Source organism: Vipera berus (assembly GCF_964194415.1).
Source record: "Vipera berus genome assembly, chromosome: Z".
NCBI lineage: Eukaryota > Metazoa > Chordata > Lepidosauria > Squamata > Viperidae > Vipera > Vipera berus.
In genome coordinates this window covers 38,594,309-38,614,871 of record NC_138205.1, presented here as the reverse complement: position 1 = coordinate 38,614,871, position 20,563 = coordinate 38,594,309, and the positions used below count along the sequence as shown (strand labels likewise).

Genomic DNA, 20,563 nt, shown 5'->3' with positions numbered 1-20,563 from the left:
ATCTGTTTTAGGGAGAATCTCATTTCCTACACTATAGCTCTAAAGTGTGTTATTTTGTCCCTTTTATTTATTATCCATATATTTATTATAGATAAATATATTCTATGCATTAATTTATATTATACCTACATTAAATCATTTGGTACTTTATAACATTTCATTATTATTCAGAATAATTACTTGACTTACACAACAACTTGCTTTCTTCCTTTCTCTGATTAATATCAAACTTTAGTCTTCTCTTTGAATCTTTGGATACATAAAACATATGCATCTAAATTTATTGGACAGAACACTTTTATCATCTATAAATGTGACTGTATTTAAGTAAATAAAAGATTTAAGGTGTCCTCAGATGATTTAGAACTCAAATGTGTTGGGTTTTTAAAATATTTCAGAAAAAGAAATCTAAGGGTTCCCTTCCGCAATATAGCTACTGCTATATTGCTCTTTTAAATCTATTACACAGTCTCTGTGGATGACTCTGACAGTACAGCAGTACTGAAGCTGCCACAACTTTACCAAATATTAATCCTACAGGAGCCATAGGTCCCGGATTCTGTAAGTTAGCCCATTTGAGGTATGTTGATTTTAAAATTGTTGCCCAACGTTGCACTGTTTTGCCCTATTGAAGGTTACAAACCATCAAATAAATAGAGTTTTAGTAGTATATAGCTATTTTAGCATCCCAAAAACATTAGAGGCTACATTTGTAGTGACTGAAGGAGAACCAGTCGCTCCACTCAAGTGTTTCCAGTCTTTTTACTCACTGCTCTAGGAAGGAGACAAAAACATCTGAGTCCTCGACTTCAGGTGGCGACGCGACGCCGAAGACAGCCGTTTTCGGGCTGCCCGCTCCGCAGCTGTGTTTTTCCATCGTAAACAGTGCCGATCAGCTGTTTAGATGGATTTGAAGCCCCCTCCTCAGGAGAAGAGGAGGGGGTGAGGCCCCAGGTAGGGGTTGAGCTCTCCGGGGCCGCCTGAGCTGAGAGTTTGGGCGGCTGAAGGATTGAGCCCCCCCGAAGCCTGGGTTGCTCCGAGCTGCGCAGCGCCCCTGCTCCGGGATTTATGGAGCAGAGCCAGGCGTTAGCAACCACCCCTGCCAAAAGGAAATACTTTTGATTGTCAAGATGCAGGCAGAGCGGTACAGGAGGTCAAGGTGATGTGGACTCTTATCTTTACTCTCTAGCTCAATGGATTTTATAGCTTTAAAGTGAAAGTGCGCAATAAGTGAAAGTGGGGGAAGATGGCGGCTAAAACTTCTAAAGCTCTTCGGAGTGCGGGGTCTTCCCTGGTGCAACAGACCTCATTGCAAGCTTTGCTTCCTCCTGCACCTCCTCCGGCATTGACGCTTAAGGATTTACAAGATGCTCTTGGAAAGCATTCACAATTGATGTCTGACATGATGGATGAAAAGTTGAAAAAGCTGGAGGAGAAAATGGAGGAGAAAATGGAGAAATTGGAGAAGAAGATGGAAGAGAAGTTTAGAGCAATGAGGGTGGACATGTTGTCTATGATTGAATCTGTAGCTGAATGTGTGCAACAGCTGGATGTAAAAGTGAAGGATCTCAGTCAAAAGAACTCTATATTAGAAGCAAAGGTATTAGAAAATGAAAATATAAGGGATAAAATGGACGGAGAATTGAGCCTTGTTCAGTATCATCAGATGCAGTATGCTATTAGAATCAGGGGTTTAAAGGAGAATTGTAAAGAAGATTTAAAGCAGCTGATTTCTGAGGCTCTGGAAGGGGTATTGGGCCAGCCAGCATTTGAAATTGAGGGAAATATGGACAAAATTTTTCGTGTAAATTCATGGATTGCAAGACAGAGGAAGTTACCCAGAGATGTGGTGGTCTATTTTACAAAGAGAGTAATTAGAGATGAAGTCATTCAAGCTGCTTATGATACTAAATTGGTAGTGGCTGAGCAAGAAGTCTTGGTTTTAAAAGAGATTCCTCCGAAGATTTTAAGGAGAAGGAAAGATTTTGCATTTCTTGTATAGGAACTTAAGAAATGTGATATTAAGTTTAGATGGGAGATTCCAGTTGGACTGGTGGTGACGCATGAAGGTAAAAGACATCGTCTGGTTACTGTGGCCCAGGCACGTGATTTTTATAGCAATGTGTTAAAAGCAACCCCCCTATCATTTTTGGAAGCTGTAAAGGGATACGGCGAGGGAAAGCTTCAAGATGTTGCAGATAGACAGAGGACAATGGTGTTGGAGGGGATCAAGATACAGTTTCATCGGATGTTGCAGGAGGCCAGAGGATGACGCGTGCCGCCCTAAGAAGAGCGAGACGAGAGCAAGAGCAAGACCAGCAGAAAGTTATGGAATCTCCAAAGTGTACTTACAGTGAAGCTGTGGGAGGGGCGCGGTCCAAAGAAGTTTTTGGGGTCATGACAGACGTGCTCCAAAAGCTTTGGAGCGTTAAGATTGGTGATTAAATTTTTAAATTAGAATGTCAATGGATTAAATTTATCATAGAGGAGAAAGAAAGTTTTTTTTTAATATTTAACACAATTTAAGATTGATGTTATTTGCTTGTTAGAAAAGTATATTAGGGTTATGGACTAAAAGTATGTGTTGAACTAAGAATGGGTATGCAAGCTCCTAATTAACAACAAGTTGTCTTACAGACTGCTTAAACCTTTTTTTTTACTCTTTTTATTTGAACTCAAGGATGATTTGGAACTGCGAGACATTTGGCGTGATACATGTAAGAATTATTTTTGATCATAGTTTAGTTTGGTTGAAGATTATTAAGGTTAATAGAGATAGGCGCTTTTGGCGCGTAACAGAATTTGTTTAGAAATTAGAGAAAGGTTGGAGAATGTAAATAGTAGGTGAAAGGTTTTTTTTTCTTTTTTTTTGAAATTAATATGAATAAGGACTGGGATTAAGAAAATCTATTCTGAGTAAAGCTCTTTTTCTGTTTTCCTCTTTTTCTTTTTTACTTTATTTGTAATATTAATATTGTTTGTATTCATTTTATATGAGCTAGAGGGAGATAGAATTAATAGTTTATTGCTGATAACATAGGGGTGCTTATGTTTGTTTTTTGATTTTATACCCTGTATTTAGCTCTGGGAAGTCGGGGGGGGGAGGAGGGAATGGGGGAGAGGGAGAGGGAGGGTTGGGGGTGGGTGGGGGAGGGGGGGATTAAAGTCAAAATGTATTGTAAAACTTTTTAAATAAAAAAAAAACATCTGAGTCCTACATTTCTATTTGTCTTCTTTTGCTGGAATTCAAAGGAAGAAGAGACCTCAAGCTGCCCCTTTGCACCTCTCCTTTGAGTGCACATGCTTTCCTGTTCCTCCATGTTCCAGGTTTATTTTCTGACTAGCCACACTTTCCTTGTGCTTTTCAGAATACTGCACTAGTACTCTCACAATCCTCTGTCATCTACTGTATTTTGCGGCATCAAACTTCGACCGTTTGGATACCATTTCTAACATGCATGAGGAAAAGAAATAATGATTGCCTTCTTTTCCCCATCCCATTTTGTACATGAATGTTTTTATATTTACGTTAAAATTGAGTTTAAAAAAAGAAGTACACTTAGGCACATTCATTGGAAAGATTTGTATGGTTTTCTGTCTTAGAGCTACAACTCTGGGTGGCTCACAACAGTTATATAAAACCTTTCTGGAAGGTTAATAGAGTGGGAGCCTGCTTGATCTCAAAGGGAAGAGTATTCCATAGAGAAGGAATGTTCATGGAAAGGTCCTAGGTCCCACTAGAAGGCATGCCTACTCTGTCCAATCTGGTAGCATAGTAGATACCTCAAGGTGATCCTGCAAATAATAATAACCCAACTCAGTAATAACCAGCTCCTTAAATTACATAAAGAAGAAAAAATGGAAGCCAGTATAGCTCATGCAACCCAATTCCAGCAACCGTTCCCTATATGTTTTATCCTCCAGTCCCCTGATCATCTTTGTTGCTCTTCTCTGTACTCTTTTTAGAGTCTCAACATCTTTTACGTCATGGTGACCAAAACTGGATGCATTATTCCAAGTGTAGCCTTACTAAGGCATTGTAAAGTGGTATTAACACTTCACGTGTCTTGATTTTATGCCTCTGTTAATGCAGCCTAGCACTGTGTTGGCTTTTTTTGGAAGCTGCAGCACACTGCTGGTTCATATTTAAGTAATTGTCTCACTAGGACTCCGAGATCCCTCTCATAGTTACTACTATTGAGCAAGGTGCCACCTATACTATACCTGTGCATTTGTTTTTTGTTGCCTAAATGTAGAACCTTACTTTTTTCGCCATTGAATTTCATTTTGTTAAATAGTGCCCAATGTTCAAGTCTGTCAAAATCCTTCTGTATCTTAAGCCTATCTTGAGTGTTGGCTATTCCTGCAGCTTGGTGTCATCTGCAAATTTGATGAGTTCCCCATCTGTCACCTCATCCAAGTCATTGATGAAGATGTTGAAGAGCACTGGGATGAGCCTGTCATTTTCTGAAAATATTCTTTCTAGTACTTTTGAAGTGCAGTCTATCTCTTGTCAGGAGCCTTTCATGTAGGTACTGCAGACCATGGTCTAGGAAACTGAAGTTCTCTTGACACCAGTTTTTAAGCCAGTGGTTTGTCTTTTTAATCCTTTGCTCCCTCATTGGATGTTGGCCTTTTGTTGGAAGTATAGATGAAACTACCTGTGCTCCTCATTTTTAAAATTTATTTATTTATTTTTGGGATTTATATGCCGCCCTATCTCCTGAAGGACTCAGGGCGGCTAACAACAATAAAAACAACAATACAAAAGTTAAGAAAAATTAAATAAACAGCCCCAAAATAAATTAATTAAACAATTAAAAATTTAAACATTTTAAAAACCCGTCGTCAATCCAGGTCAGCCTGATGAAAAAGGAAAGTTTTGAGGTCGCGGCGAAAGGACCGGAGATCCGGGGCCATCCGGAGCTCAAGGGGGGTTGGTTCCACAGGGCTGGCGCTCCCACAGAGAAGGCCCTCTCCCTGGGGGTCGCCAGCTGACATTGTCTAAATTTCTTCCCTGATTGCTTGAAATCTCTTGTTATTGTTTTCAGATTCATTGTTATATCATTGGTACCTACATGTAGGAGAAGAAAGAGGTGGTAATCCTTGGAGTTGATTATTTTAGTAAGATTCTCAGTTACATCTTTGATTTTTGCTTCAGGGAGACAACATACCTTCCTAGATTGACTGTCTGGTCTACAGACTATAGTTTCTGTTCCCCTAAGAATTGAATGTCCTATCACCAATATTCATCTTTTTTTCCCCTAGGGAAGTTTGAGATACTATTCTTCTGTCACAGGAATGCTAGGTTTTGCCTCTTTCGAGAAACTATTAATGACTGCTCTTTTACAGGTGTCTGCATATTTTCTTCCAGGGGGAAGCTATGAAAGCAATTGTTCAGTTCCAGAAGGGCTTTATTGGAGTGGGCTAGGGTAGATAGTAGGGGCTTTGCTCTTGGTTCTTGTTTTCTTCTAAAAGTGACATGTTTCCATTGGTCTTCCTCTTTAGGTTCATATGTAGGATCATTTTTTATAGAAGCTGTTTTTTTCCAATTGTGTTCAATTTGGGTATATCGGTTTTCTTCTTTAGATTCATTTTTTTAGAAGCTGTTTGCTCCCTGTTGTGTTTAATTTTGGTGTAGTCTTCTTGTTTAGGTTGGGGTTTCTAGCTTCATTAAGTTTCAGAGTGGCCTTTTCTTCTAGTAATTCATATAATTTATATTTAATACATAGTTTGGGTCTTCTGTGGTCATAAGCTAAAACGTATGATATATTTTGCAAGTCACTATAATTTAGTCTCTATTTCCATGACTACTTTGGTTTGTTAAAAGAATTAAAAATTTCTAAAAATTATTTCCACTGTTGTGAATTGTAAGTTTACAATAGTTTACAAAAGATTTTTTTAAAAAATTTAGAGATTTAAAATTAAAAAAATTAAAAAAGTTCTTGGTCCTTTATGAAGTGATAAGCATTTCTTTTTACTGGAAATCTCAGGCTGTTTTCTAGAGGTGGTTTGCTCTCAGCCCTCTACTCTCTGCTTTGAAAGTTTTGTACTTATCATTTTCCTCCCTGCCTTCTTACTGTTTAGTTGCCTGTTCACTGCTGTGGTTTTCAGATATGATGTGCTAATCTGGGTATTCTGCTCTGACATTCTGCTCTCAGCAACTGCTGGTCCACCATGCTTCTCTCAGCTGCTGCTGCGGGCACTCCAATCCATTGTCATACTTAATGTCACTGCTGGAACCTTGGGTGAAAGTGACCAGATCATACTGGAATTTAATATAATGAAAACACAAGCAATAGGAAATAATCCTACCAATGTCTTAAACTTTAAAAGAGCTGATTTTAACAAACTCAAGAGAGAACATAGGGATGATTCCATGGATGAAAATCCTAAAGGGGAAAACAACTCAAGGAGCATGGGAAACTCTGAAAAATGCAATCATAAAAGCCCAATCCAGCACAATACCACTGAAAAAAAATTCAAGAAGAAACCAGCATGGCTACACAAAGATTTCTCTGACAAACTGAAAGACAAAAAGGACAAGTACAAAAAATGGAAAGAGGGACAGATAACTAAGGCTGATTATCAGCAGACAGCCAGAACATGCAAAGATGAAGTCAGGAAATCAAAAGCTCACAATGAACAAGTCAAGGACAATAAAAAAAGTTTCTTTCAACATATTAATAAAAAGAAAAAAACCCAAGGAAACAGTAGGTCCACTAAAGAGAGAAGATGGCAAGGAAGTAACAGGCAGTAGGGAGAAAGCGGAGCTGCTTAACTCATTCTTTCCATCAGTCGTCACACAAAAGAAATTATAGCCCAACGTACCAAAAAAACTACTGTAAAAGACAAACTAGAAATAAAAACTAAAATAAGCAAGAAAATGGTAAGGGAACACCTATCGGACCTTGACAAATATAGATCACCGGGACCTGACAGATTACATCCCAGAGTTCTGAAGGAACTGGGAGATGTTATCTCAGAATACCATATCTTGTACCATATCTTTGAAAAATCTTGGAGCAGTGGGGAAATACCTGAGGATTGGAAAAGGGCTGATGTGGTTCCCATCTTCAAGAAAGGAAAAAAAAAAACAGGAGGTGGGGCCAGCTGTCAGAGTGGGCGACTGTGTGAATGGGCTTCTCTGTATCGCACAGCCTCTCACCCAGTGTCCGCGGGGGCTCCTCGGAGCCATAGGAGGTCCTGGAGGGACAGCCGAAGTTGCAGGTGTCCTGGAGAACCTACTGTACATGAGCGGCGGCCCGTGTTGGAGATCCGGAGAAAACCCAATGCAAGTGGACCGGAGAGAAGGAGGCCAGTAATGGCCGACAGGAAGATCTGACAGAGGGACGGAACTAGCATCGACCTAGTGGAACAACTGTGTATCGGATCTGATGAAAAGTAATTCCAAGATTTTATATTTAAAAAGTGAAAGGGAGCACTTTTGAAATAGATGCTGGCTAGAAGAGGGTGCCTTACCAAGAGGGAGTGAGCGGCGAGAGAAGCAACGAGGGATAAGGCGGCAGGCGAGAGCGACAAAAAGAGGAAGCTGGGAAGTTAGAAGATCATAAACTAGCCATGAGACCAGGTGAATGGACCGAAAGGTAACGGGAAAAGACAAGTTTTTGAGTCTTGGAGACTGAACTTTTGGAAAAATGAGTGTGGACTATAAGTAGAAGGAAAGTGATTTGTTTGGACAGACTTTGAACTTTTGAGTTATAAGACATGGGAGTAAAACGGATCCAAGATGGAGAAAGTGATACAGCAACTTTAGGACTGCACTTCAGTTAGTGAGACTATTACTGGCCACTGGCTGAAGAAGAAGATATAAAAGGAGCTACAAATCGGAGTTGGAAATTTATAATCAAAAAGGAAAGTGACTTTGATGGGACAGGAAGATAAAGGTGATATATAAATATAGATAAAAAGACACACATAAATATATAGACTGACTGCTTGCTATATTTGTGCAACAACTATATTGCTGCGATTGTTGACTGCTATAATTGGATAAATTAATAGAATTGAAATAATCAAATAGCTAATTAATCACTTGATTGTTAAAGACAGATATATAAATAATTTAATTGATATATTGATAAAGGGTTATTTAAGGTTAAAGGAATCAGGTATTTGTAAAGAGTGATATTAAATGAGCAACGTCTTAGGGGTTTGGTTGAATATCAATATTATACGAGTTACAATAGAGTAGAGATAGAGGATAGGGTGGCTGTTGATTTTGACATATCTCCCCCGAATTAGGAAATAGATAGGAGGTTGTGGTGGGGGGGAGATAGAGGGGAGAAAAGAAGGTGGGAATACTCCATAAAGAGTATTTTTATAAAAATCTGGTTAAATATGACAAGCATACCGAAGTTAATAAAGATCAGCACAGGAAAGAGGGCAGCGCCATGGGGTTAGGGATGTCCTCAAGTCCTTCTAGTCAGAAGTCCATTGACGACATGCTACAGAGGTCAAACTCCCTTAAAGATCTACAAGCACTTTTGCAAAATACTCTATGCAAGAAGCTATGACTAGGAACCATGAAGAGATGAAAAAAGAGATGAAGAAAGAGATAGGCCAAGTGAGAAATGATACTGGTGAGCTCAAGGAAAAAATACAAGCGATTGACAGTAAATTTGAGGTGATTCAACAATTAATAAAAAATGAGCAAAGATTACAGGAAATGGAAGTAAGAATGGAGAAGGAGGAGAAGAAAGTAGAGGACTTAAGTGAAGCTTTAATCCGGGCAAACAAAGAGCTTGAAACAACAGTGATCTTCCTGGAAGCGGAGAAAGCCACCCACTATCTGCGCTTTCAAAATGTTAAGGGAAAAAAGGTGAAGACTTGCCGGACATGATGGCAGATCTAATGGTGAAAGCATTAGGCATAGGAAAAGATGAAATGTTGGTGGAAATAGATAAGATGTATAGGGTCCAAACTAATTATGTGAGGAGACATAATCTTCCGAAAGACGTACATGTGAGATTGGTTAAAAAATCGACCCGGGATGAACTACTACATAGATCAAGAGAGGAGCCACTAGATTATGGAGGACAACAAATAACAATTCTCAAACAAATACCTAAAAGAATGAGAGACTTGAGATGAGGCTACCAATTTTTGACATCGAAACTGATTAGATACAATGTGAACTTTAGATGGCTAACTCCAGAAGGCATCCTAGTCACGTGGCAAGATAGAAGGTATAGATTAAATTCGATAGACAAGGCAGAAGATTTTTATAAGCTCCATTTTAATAATGAAGATGAAGTAGAAGACCAAGATGGAGGGGAAATAAGAGAAAGATGCAAGACAGATGGCTATAGAAGGGAAGGTCCTAGGAATAGAGGATAGAGGAAATAAATCTGGAGAGATTACAGAGAAATATGAAGACAGAGACAAAGAAACAAAAGAGATCCGCACAATGAGAAGCACAAGACCCAGATATAAGTAAAATAAAGGGAGAAGAATGCAGGATTCTGTCACTGAATATCAGTGGTTTAAATTCACCAATGAAAAGATGGAAAATTTTTAATAAACTTATTCGTGAAAAACTAGATATAATAGCAATTCAGGAAGTTCATATAAAAGGTCAGCCAAAACTAGGAAATATATTTGTATCATTAGATCAACAAAAAAAGAGGGGGGTGGTATTATATGTGAATGAGAAACTGGTAGCTTAACAAGTTTATAAAGATAGAGAAGGCAGAATATTGATAGTAGAGGTAGAAATAAACTATAGAAAAGTAGTGATAGTAGAAATATATGCCCCGAATGGAAATCAAGAACAGTTTTTCAAAACACTACATAATATGATACGTGATATAGATTACGATGATATTGTGTGCTAGGAGACTTCAATGCTATTATTGATAATAATTTGGATTACAAGGGTAACAAGACCAGGAAAAGGAAAAGAAGAACATTACCAAGATCCTTTTTCAAATTGGCCAAAGAAGTAAACATTCAAGATATATGGAGAGAAAGGAATTGGGAAGCAAGGCAATATACATATTACTCTAATCAACATAGCTCGTGGTCTAGGATCGACATGGTGTGGATGTTAAGGGAAAATTAACTCTGAAGTTGAAGATGTGACTTTAGAGACAAGTACCTGGGCAGACCACAATCCTGTGAAATTTAGCTGGAAAGGATCCAAAAAAACATCTAGATGGACTATACCAGGGGTCAGCAACCTAAAACAGTGAAAGAGCCACTCGGGACCAGTTCCCTCACAAAAGGAAAAACTGGGAGCCGTAAAAAATGTGTGCACATGTGCGTACATCCGTGCATGCGCAGAACAGGGTTTGACTGAAGAGTGGAGCCAAGGCGAGATATGCACCTACCCTGCATATTTGAATTGATTGGTTGAATTTTTTTAGTCCCACTTTTTTTTTTGGACTGCACATGGCAGAGGACTGGGAGCCACAGGAGATGGCTGAAAGAGCCGCATGTGGCTCCGGAGCCACGGGTTGCAGACCTGTGGACTATACAAAGATCAATATTAAAAGAAGATTACTTCAGACTAAAGATGGAGAGGGAATTGGACTTCTTTTTTAAAGAAAATAAAACTGAAGACACCTCTGTCCAAAATCATTGGGACACTGCTAAGGCAATTATGAGAGGAGTAGCTATAGCATATATGGCGAAAAAGAATGAGAAAAAACAACAACAGAAAATGTTAGAAGGGGAATACAAAAGATTAGAAACATTTCTCCAACAAGAACCACAAAAAAAATGTAAAACGACAAATGGATTTAATTAAACATAAACTTAACATTTTAGAAAAAGAAAAATTAGCACAACAGATAAGACTTATAAAAAAGAACTTTTTGGAAAATGCAAAAAACCTGGTCGATGGCTTGCACACAAATTGAAAAAACAAAAGGAGAAAAGTTGGATTAGTAAATTAAGAGACAAAGGGAGAATACATTATCAAGAAGAGGAGAAAAAAATTATAGCCCAGAAATTCTATGAGAAATTATACAAGGAAGATAACCAGGAAAATGAAGAGAAAGTAGAGGAATGTTTCAAAAAAGCAATACTACCAAAAGTTACAGATGAAATCAAAAATATGTTGAATGAAGAAATTAGGATGACAGAGGTGATTATGGCCATTAATAAACAATAAATAATAAAGCACCGGGCCCTGATGGTCTCCAGATAGAAATCTACAACAAAACATCTTAGGACAACCTTTATTGAATGTGTTCAATGAGGTCCTGGATGAAGGAAAAATTCCAAAGTCATGGTCAGAGGCAAATATTGTTCTGATTCAAAAAGATAACACGGACCATACATCAATCCAAAATTATAGACCAATATCTTTACTTAACTCTGATTACAAGATATTTACAACAATTATAGCTGAGTGATTAAAAAGATTTTTAAAAGATTTTATACATGTGGATCAGAACGGATTATTACCCAAAAGACAAACTAAACACATTAGGATAATATTGGACATGCTAGAATACTATTAAATACATAGTGGACAACAAATGGCGTTACTATTTTTAGACACTCAGAAGACTTTGATAATGTTAAGTGGTCATTTATATATCAACAACTTAGGTATATGGATATGGGTGAAAAATTTATAAACATAATTAGGGCAATATATTTTAATCAGGAAGCCAAAATAATAATAAATGGGGAAGTAACCAGGAAATTTCAAATACAAAAAGGAACACGACAAGGATGCCCTCTATCCCCATTATCATTCATACTGACGCTAGAGGTCCTAACCAGGATAATTAGAAATGAACTGCATATAAAAGGATTAGAAATTAAAAAAGAAATTTTTAAACTTCAAGCATTCGCGGATGACTTGGTCTTAATTATGGAGGATCCATAATTAAGGAGGACCAAAACTGTTGGAAGAACTAGATAAATATGGTGAAGCCGCTAGGCTAAAAATAAATAAGGGCAAAACTAAAATGATTGTTAAAAATATGACGAATAAACAGAAAGAAAATTTGGCTAGGATTATGGATATACAAGGGATGCGGTGGCTCAGTGGGTTAGGACACTGAGCTTGTCGATCAGAAGGTCGGCAGTTTGGTGGGTCGAATCCCGAGTGCCGCGTAACAGAGTGAGCGCCTGTTACTCATCCCAGCTTCTGCCAACCTAGCAGTTTGAAAGCATGTAAAAATGCAAGTAGAACAATAGGGACCACTACGGTGGGAAGGTAACAGTGTTCCATGCGCCTTTGGCGTCTAGTCATGCTGGCCACATGACCACGGAGATGTCCTCGGACAAGCGCTGGCTCTTCGGCTTTGAAACAGAGATGAGCACCAGCCCCTAGAGTCGGAAACGACTAGCACGTATGTGTGGGGGAACCTTTACCTTTACCTTATGGATATACAAATAGTTAAGAAGGTAAAATATCTAGGAATTACTATTACGGCCAGATGTACTTCAATCAAAGAAGACAATTACAATAAAATAGTGAAACAAATAAAAGAAGACCTGGAAAGATGGGGAAACTTGAGTCTCACTGTTAGGGAGAATTGCTGTTGTAAAAATGAATGTACTACCTAAAATCCTATTCCTGTTCTAAAATATTCCTATACAACTAGATCAAAAATTTTTCGGGAACCTGAACAAACTGACACTTTTATATGGCAAGGGAAAAAAATCGAGCATTAAAATGAAACATTTGCAGGATGCCAAAGAAAATGGGGGTTTAGGACTACTGGACTGGGAAACATACTATCATGCAGCGGCCCTAACCTGGATTAGAGAATGGATAATTTTAAAGAATAAAAGATTATTAATTTTAGAAGGCCATGATTTGCAATTAGGCTGGCACGCATTCCTGTGGAATAAAAAACGGGCTATATCAACATTTTCAAAAACATTGGATTAGACAAGCGCTACTCAAAATTTGGAACAAAATTAGAAAACAAAATTACATTAAAATACCAGTCTGGCTGTCCACCCACAAGGCGATAGTTTATCCAAATTTGTTCAACTTGGAAAATAGCATCTTGTACAAAGATATTATGAACGATGTGGGAGAACTGAAATCCAGTTCTTAGATTCAGTAAGGCATTTGACAAAGTAGACCACGACCTACTTTTTGGTAAGCTACAAAAATGTGGATTAGACAATATCACCACCAAATGGATTTGTAACTGGCTGACAAACTGTACTCAATGAGTAGTTCTCAATGGTACTACATCCACATGGAGAGAAGTAAGCAGTGGGGCACCACAAGGGTCTGTCTTAGGCCCAGTACGCTTTAATATCTTCATAAATGACTTAGATGAGGGAATAGAAGGGGAACTCATCAGATTTGCAGATAACACTAAACTTGCAGGAATAGCCAACACCCCAGAAGACAAGCTCAAGACCCAAAGACATCTTGACAAACTTGAACAATGGGCTCTATCCAACAAAATGAATTTTAATGTGGAGAAAAGCAAAGTTTTACATTTAGGCAGGAAAAATCAAGGGTACAAGTACAGATTAGATGAGACCTGGCTCAAAAACAGTAACTGTCAAAGGGACTTTTGGAGTCTTAGTGGACTATCACTTGACTGAGCCAGTAGTGTGCAGCAGCAGCCAAAAAAGCTAATACAATCCTGGGCTGTATAAACAGAGGCATAGAATCAAGATCACATGAAATATTAATACCGCTTTATAAAACCTTAGTAAGACCATACCTGGAATACTGCAACCAATTTTGGTCGTCAACTACAAAAACAATATTGTGACTTTGGGAAAAAATCAGAGAAGAGCAACTAAGAAGATCAAAGGCCTAGACTAAAACCTACGAAGAATGGCTGTAGGACTTGGGTTTGGCTAGTCTAAAAAAAAGGGAAAATAGGGGTGACATGATAACAGTATTACGGTATTTGAGGGGCTGCCCCAAAGAAATTATTCTCCAAAGTACCAGAGGGCAGGACAAGAAACAGAGGTTGGAAACAGAGAAGCAAACTGGAATTTGCTAACTGAGGAGGATTAACCAGTGGAACAACTTGCCTTCAGAAATCATGGGAGATGATTTCACTGGAGATTTTTAAGAAGAGATTAGACAGCCACTTGTCTAAAATAATATAGGTTCTGCTTGAGCAGGGGGCTGGACTAGAAGACCTCCAAGGCCCCTTCCATCTCTATTCTATTCTGTTCTGTTCTTAAAGAAATCTGCATTATTCATTTCTGTCTTTCAAATGGGTGAACTAGAAATTCAGGTAAATGAGGGCAGATATGATATTGTTGCCATTACGGAAACATTGTGGGATGAAACCCACAACGGAACACACAGCTAGAGGGATTTAAATTATTTAAAAGAAACAGACCAAACAAAAGAGGAGGTGGAGTTGCTTTCTGTATAAGAAATAACTATATCTCTACAGAAATAGAGCACAACAATGATGAAAAATGTCTTGAATGCATTTGGGTTAATATAAAAGGGGGGGGAGGAAATGACGTTGCCATAGTGGTATACTATAGGCTGCCCAACCAAACAGAGGAAATAGATGAACTTTTTGCTAGTCAGCTAAATAAGGTATGTAGGAAGCACATCACAATAGTAATGGGGGACTTTAATTACCCTGACATCAACTGGGAGACAAACTCTGCACCAAGTGGAAGATCAAACAGATTTCTGACAAATTTGGAATTTCCCAATTTGTAAATAAAATGCAGCAGCACCTTTACATTAAATTTATTTCTGTCATTTATAATATTAAATATTTTCATCTAACCTTTTTGTTTTAAAAAGCAATTTATCTTTAATTAAAAACAAAATATTTATCAAAATTGTATGTTCATTTTTTAATTGTGAATTATTTTTTTGTTGAAAGGGCCTAACCGAGATAAGATATTGTGATACTGAAAAGTCTGGAAATTCCTAATTTAGACAAATTAAGTGGTACATCTGAGGCCCTCGAGGGTTCATTGCCCTATTGACTAAACTGCTAAAATAGTTTAGCAGCTTATAGAAAGTGATAGATTCTCTATCTTCACTTAAATGTTGGGGAGAACATTTGGGATTATATTATTTTTTTGTGACAGATGAATAGATTGCAATCAGTTCAGTCTATTTGTAGAAAATGAAAATGAATTTTCCACAAGGGTCTTTTATTTATTATTTTATGTACAATTCTTGTAGATTGAAAAGGCGAAAGATGGCTGACAAAATCCTGCCACAACGGGTAAGTTCTCATTTTGTGGAAGCATTATTTATTTTATTTTATTTTATTTTATTTTATTTTATTCCATTTATATCCCGCCCTTCTCTGAAGACTCAGGGCGGCTTACAAGCTTAGCAGTAGCCTTCATTCTATGTATATGCCTGCTTATTAGGGCTTTCACACACACCCCAAGCGGCATTATTACAAAGTCAGCTTAATTGCCCCCAACAATCTGGGTCCTCATTTTACCTACCTCGGAAGGATGGAAGGCTGAGTCAACCTTGAGCCTGGTGGGATGCGAACCTGCACTAATTGCAGGCAGCTGGTGTTACTTAAGGAGGCATTAGCCCACTGCTCCACCAATGCATTATTGGCATTAAAGATAAAAAGTTAGGACAGTGAGCACATTTGATCCAAATGGGGAGAAATATTGCAGACTTTGAGACTATCAATCATCCATGTCTTTCTAGAATAAAGTATTTGCTGCTGATTGTCTTTCATAGAAACTAAATGAACTTACTATGAAATTTTATTTACCTTTTGTCAAATCTTCCTATATGGATTATAGTTACTTCCGAGGGCCTGGCATGTGTTACATCCTATTGACCAGCCTAGCAAATTATTAAATCACTTTTAATTTAGAAAGAGATTTCTGTGCTGCTTTTGTTCACAATCACCTTTCAGGTTGATGTACGTTTACTCTTTTCTAAATTAGGGCAAAGTTACATTGTTTTTTTCCCAGTGACAGAAAAAAATAGGGAAGCCCTGTCTGTATCCTGGGAGATCACAATCCTGGACAATAATACTAATTGATATTCACCTAACATTTATTTTTTTAAAAGCACTAGAAAATGTGATAGCATTTGTTAGATAACTATCTAATAATCCATTCTTTTTCTGTAGATTCGTGAACTAGTCCCCGAGTCTCAGGCTTACATGGACTTACTGGCCTTTGAACGCAAGCTGGACCAGACAATTGCCCGCAAAAGAATGGAAATCCAAGAGGCAATCAAGAAACCTTTGACGGTAGAGAGAGAGGATCAGCTAAATCTCTATTAGGGGCAATCTGAATCCACCATTGTGACTAGTTTTGCTGTTTTAAGTTATCTTGGAGAAAGGTCAAAACCATAAAACTGGTTTGTGGATTTGTTACGTGCCTGTATGATGATTTCTTTGCTATTTGCAGTTAATGTTTTTCTCTAAATTTTCAGCAAAAACGGAAGCTGCGTATTTACATCTCTAATACTTTTACTCCTGGCAAAGAGGAGTCTGAGGGTGGTGAGCGTATAGCCTCATGGGAACTTCGTGTGGAAGGCAAACTTCTTGATGATGTAAGCATGAAATTTCTTTGTTAAGAGGTAACCTTGTGCCAGATAGAAAATGACAAATGTGTGTTTCCTTTGGATAACTGCCCTGCTTCCTATCCACCCATTAAACAGATCTTGCATCAGGCAGCTAACTATTGCTTCATTTAGCTGTTGACTAATCCTTTCTTAATTTGCATATACCAAAGACATTATATGTGTTTGTCCTCTTTGAGCAATAATTTATGTTTAAGGGTGTTGCTGGAGCGGACCAAAGGCTAGACTAGTTCAGTTTCTGCTTACTGCAATGTCCAATTAAATTAGAATTCTTGGGATCTGGCTTAATACATGTAATTTAAATGCTCAAATGATCTCTCATTCTTAAAAAATATAATAGAAGAATTATACTTTTAGGCAAAATAACAATAATAAGTATTCTTTATTTTTCTATTTGCAGCCTTACCCAAAATACATATATTTGTGTCTTTGAGTGATTATTGACTCTTGGTTACTGGCTGGACAGGTCCAGTTTTCTTGGCAAGCTTTTCTGAAGTGGTTTGCCATAGCCTTTTTCCTAAGGCTGAAAGAAGCTAATTGCACCAGTCACACAGATGAATGCTTAGCTTCCATGCTAAGGCAGAATTAGAACTTCAATTTGCTCGCTCCAGTTTCTTAAGCATTAGATCAAACTGTTCCTTAGTTTACTGCTCCTTACTGCCCAGAGTATATGGATTGCAATGGTAATAAATATTGCATAATTAGTATAATAGTATATGTTACAAATAATAAAGGTGATATTATTTACTTATCCCTCACTTAATGAAGCGTTTTTGACAAGTGTGTTTTCTAAAGCAGGAGTCCACAACCCCCAGCCGTGGCCCACTACAGTGGTGGGCTGGAGTGTGCGTACATGCACGTGAAGCTCAACTTGCATGAGTGGCAAGCCAGAGGGCACTCGCACACATCTGCACCAGCCTGCCACTTGCATAAGTCAAGCTGACCCTTCTTTTATATAAGGTCTGCATGTGTTCACGCCCTGGCCCGCCTCTCATGTGGCCCAGTTGCCATCTCCCCCCCCCACACGGACACATCCAGGCCACTAAACCACAAAGGTTGGGGACCTCTTCTAAAGTGATTGTGAGAATGGTAAAGCTCACTTCCTCATTTGTCTTTCTGTCACAGCCAAGTAAACAGAAGAGAAAATTCTCATCCTTTTTCAAGAGCTTGGTTATTGAATTAGACAAAGAATTATATGGACCAGACAATCACCTGGTGGAGGTGGGTATTTTGGTATGTACAGTGTAAAATAGCTCACAGCGTTTACAACGTCATGTTAAACTTAGATTCATGGATAAGAAATTGACATAAAGACTACTAATTTTATATTCAAAGTTTCTCTTTTACACCGTTAGGCCAAAGGTTTTTGAATTTGTTTTGTTTATAATTTCCACCCACCTTTCTTTTCTTTTTTGTTGTTGTGCTTGTTTAATTTGAAGTAGTGTTGATTAACTTATTGAATGGATTCATCTTTTATTAGTAAGTTTAGCACAATAGTTTGAAAGAATTTAATTTCTTAGTTTATTCAAACTGATTATAAAAATTGCTTAACCAAGATTTAGTCAATAAAAGGTAAAGGTTCCCCCACACATGCGTGCTAGTGGTTTCCAACTCTAGGGGCTGGTGCTCATCTCCGTTTCAAAGCCAAAGAGCCAGCATTTGTCTGAGGATGTCTCCGTCGTCATGTGGCCGGCATGACTAGACGCCAAAGGCGCACGGAACGCTGTTACCTTCCCACTGTAGTGGTCCCTATTTTTCTACTTGCATTTTTACGTGCTTTCGAACTGCTAGGTTAGTCAATACTGTAGGCAAATTAGAATTAGGATTCCTTCCATGTTGACTAGAATCTTCATGACCCCACCAACTCTTGATTGTGCATTTTTCAGTGTGTTTTACTTATAGTCCAGGTGTAGGCTTTGCCCTCCCCCAAAATGGTGCATCTACCAGAAATTGACAGATATATGGAATAGAAAAGAATTGATGGAGAAGGCTATTACCTGAACTGTATTTTGTTATAACAAGGATATTTCTTCTTAATTATGGCAGAAGATTCACATTTCTAATTTCCACCCACTACAAAACTAAGCAGTAAGCCACTAATCTGGAACCTGATTATTACCATGTAAGATACTGTATGGAGATTGATTGTTTTCACTTTTCACTTGTTTTGCACTAAAAAGTCCTATTACTTATACCTTTTTTACCTTAGTGGCACCGGATGCCAACAACCCAAGAGACAGATGGCTTTCAAGTCAAGCGCCCTGGTGATGTGAACGTAAAATGCACTCTGCTTCTCATGCTGGATCATCAGGTAAGAAGGCAAATTACCATTGCAAAGTCAGAGTTTCCCAAACGGTGAGATTTATCTTCTTGGGGTAGTGCAGTTAAGAGTCCAGAAAAGGTATTTTACAATAAAGCCACCCTTTCCAAACTTTCATTATATTGATCTCATTGTTCATTTGTATTCATTTTAGTCCTTGGATATTTAAGGGAAGTATGTATATTAAGATTACACTAAAGCACGGGTCGGCAACCCGCGGCTTCGGAGCCGCATGCGGCTCTTTGAGCCGTCTCCTGCGGCTCCCAGTCTCCCGGTGCGCGTGCACCTCTCCGAACGGGAGGAGGTGCGTGCGCACCACTCCGAACAGGAGGAGGTGCGCGCACACCACTCCAAAGGTTTGGAGAGCTGCGCACGCACCTCTCTCGCACCTCCGCCCGAACACCAGCAGGTCTCCAAACGCGGCCCGCAGCAACTTTCTAAACCGGCACGAGCAGGTCTCCAAACCGCTGTTTGGGCGGAGCTGCGCGCGCACCTCTCCAAAGGCAGAGGTGCGCGCGTAGCTCCGCCCGAACACCCGTGTCGAGACCTGCTGGTGTTCGGGCGGAGGTCGGGTGGCAGTTTGGAGGTCCCGGGGGTGGCTCCGGCGACGCCTGGGCTGAAGGCGGCGCCGCAACCCAGCGCCTGTCACCATGTAGACCCGTCGCCGCTGGCGTGCAGGTGCGTCCACATAAAAAAAGTGGAACCACATGCGTGTATCCACGCACGCACATGCGCAAAAAACATTTTGCGCATGCGCAAAACATTTTGTTTTATGCGCATGCACGTGCGTGGATGTACGCGCACGGCTCCCACTTTTTTTTATGTGTGATGGAACCGGTTCCCAGTGGCTCTTTTGCTTTTTCAGGTTGCCGACCCCTGCACTAAAGGGAAATATGGTAGCAAAAGGTTAGGAATCCCTGCTTTACTGGAAAGAAGATAAACAGATCCTGGCCCACAGGCAGCTTTTTCAATAGTTCATTATGTGAAATGTTCAGCTTCTCTACCTAGAGCAAAGCTGTACAACTTACGTTTGCCTCCAGAATTTAACAATTTTCTTTTTAAAATTGCTCTCCATTGTAAATTGTGGCTCATTTGATAAAGATAACTATAAAGTTGCATTTAATTTCCTTTTAAGGAAGCTTAAAGTTAAATTTAATACTAGACTGTGTGTTCTCTTGCTCCATATTCATCAGAAGCGTCATGCTTTATTTCATTTTTTAGAGAAAACAGATTAAAAATTGAAAAGGGAACTGGGATTGCAAAATTGATGGGACAGCACATATGTTAATTAGGCAACATTGTCATTTCAGCCTCCTCAATACAAGCTAGACCCACGTCTGGCTCGCCTGCTTGGTGTCCACACCCAGACTCGTGCCAGCATAATGCAGGCCCTATGGCTCTATATCAAATATAACAAACTTCAGGACTGTCATGAGAAAGAATATATCAATTGCAACCGCTACTTTCGCCAGGTCAGTATGTCTCTGCTGTTTAGGATATTTTATTAAATGAAGTTGTTTTTTCACAAATCATCTTAATTTAGCTTCACTCCATATCAGTCCTAAACACAAGCTGATCAATAGTCTGTAATCTATCTTGGTGTTGAGTATGTATTGCTTATATTGCATATGATTCTTTGCACATGGGCATTATATGAACATTAAGTATTAGCAACTATAAGGTAAAGGTAAAGGTTCCCCCGCACATGCGTGCTAGTCGTTTCCGACTCTAGG

The 20,563-nt window shown here is 38.8% G+C and overlaps 1 protein-coding gene across 1 annotated transcript in view; it reads left to right on the top strand.

Annotated features, from left to right (window-relative positions):
• Window positions 1–20,563, top strand: part of SMARCD2 (SWI/SNF related BAF chromatin remodeling complex subunit D2) — a 66,180-nt gene that overhangs the window by 38,816 nt on the left and 6,801 nt on the right. The window contains exons 3-8 of the mRNA XM_081343479.1: window positions 15,128–15,170; window positions 16,053–16,175; window positions 16,361–16,480; window positions 17,636–17,731; window positions 18,720–18,821; window positions 20,141–20,302. Of these exons, the coding sequence (XP_081199605.1) occupies window positions 15,128–15,170; window positions 16,053–16,175; window positions 16,361–16,480; window positions 17,636–17,731; window positions 18,720–18,821; window positions 20,141–20,302 (646 nt within the window). The remainder of the gene's footprint in view (window positions 1–15,127; window positions 15,171–16,052; window positions 16,176–16,360; window positions 16,481–17,635; window positions 17,732–18,719; window positions 18,822–20,140; window positions 20,303–20,563) is intronic.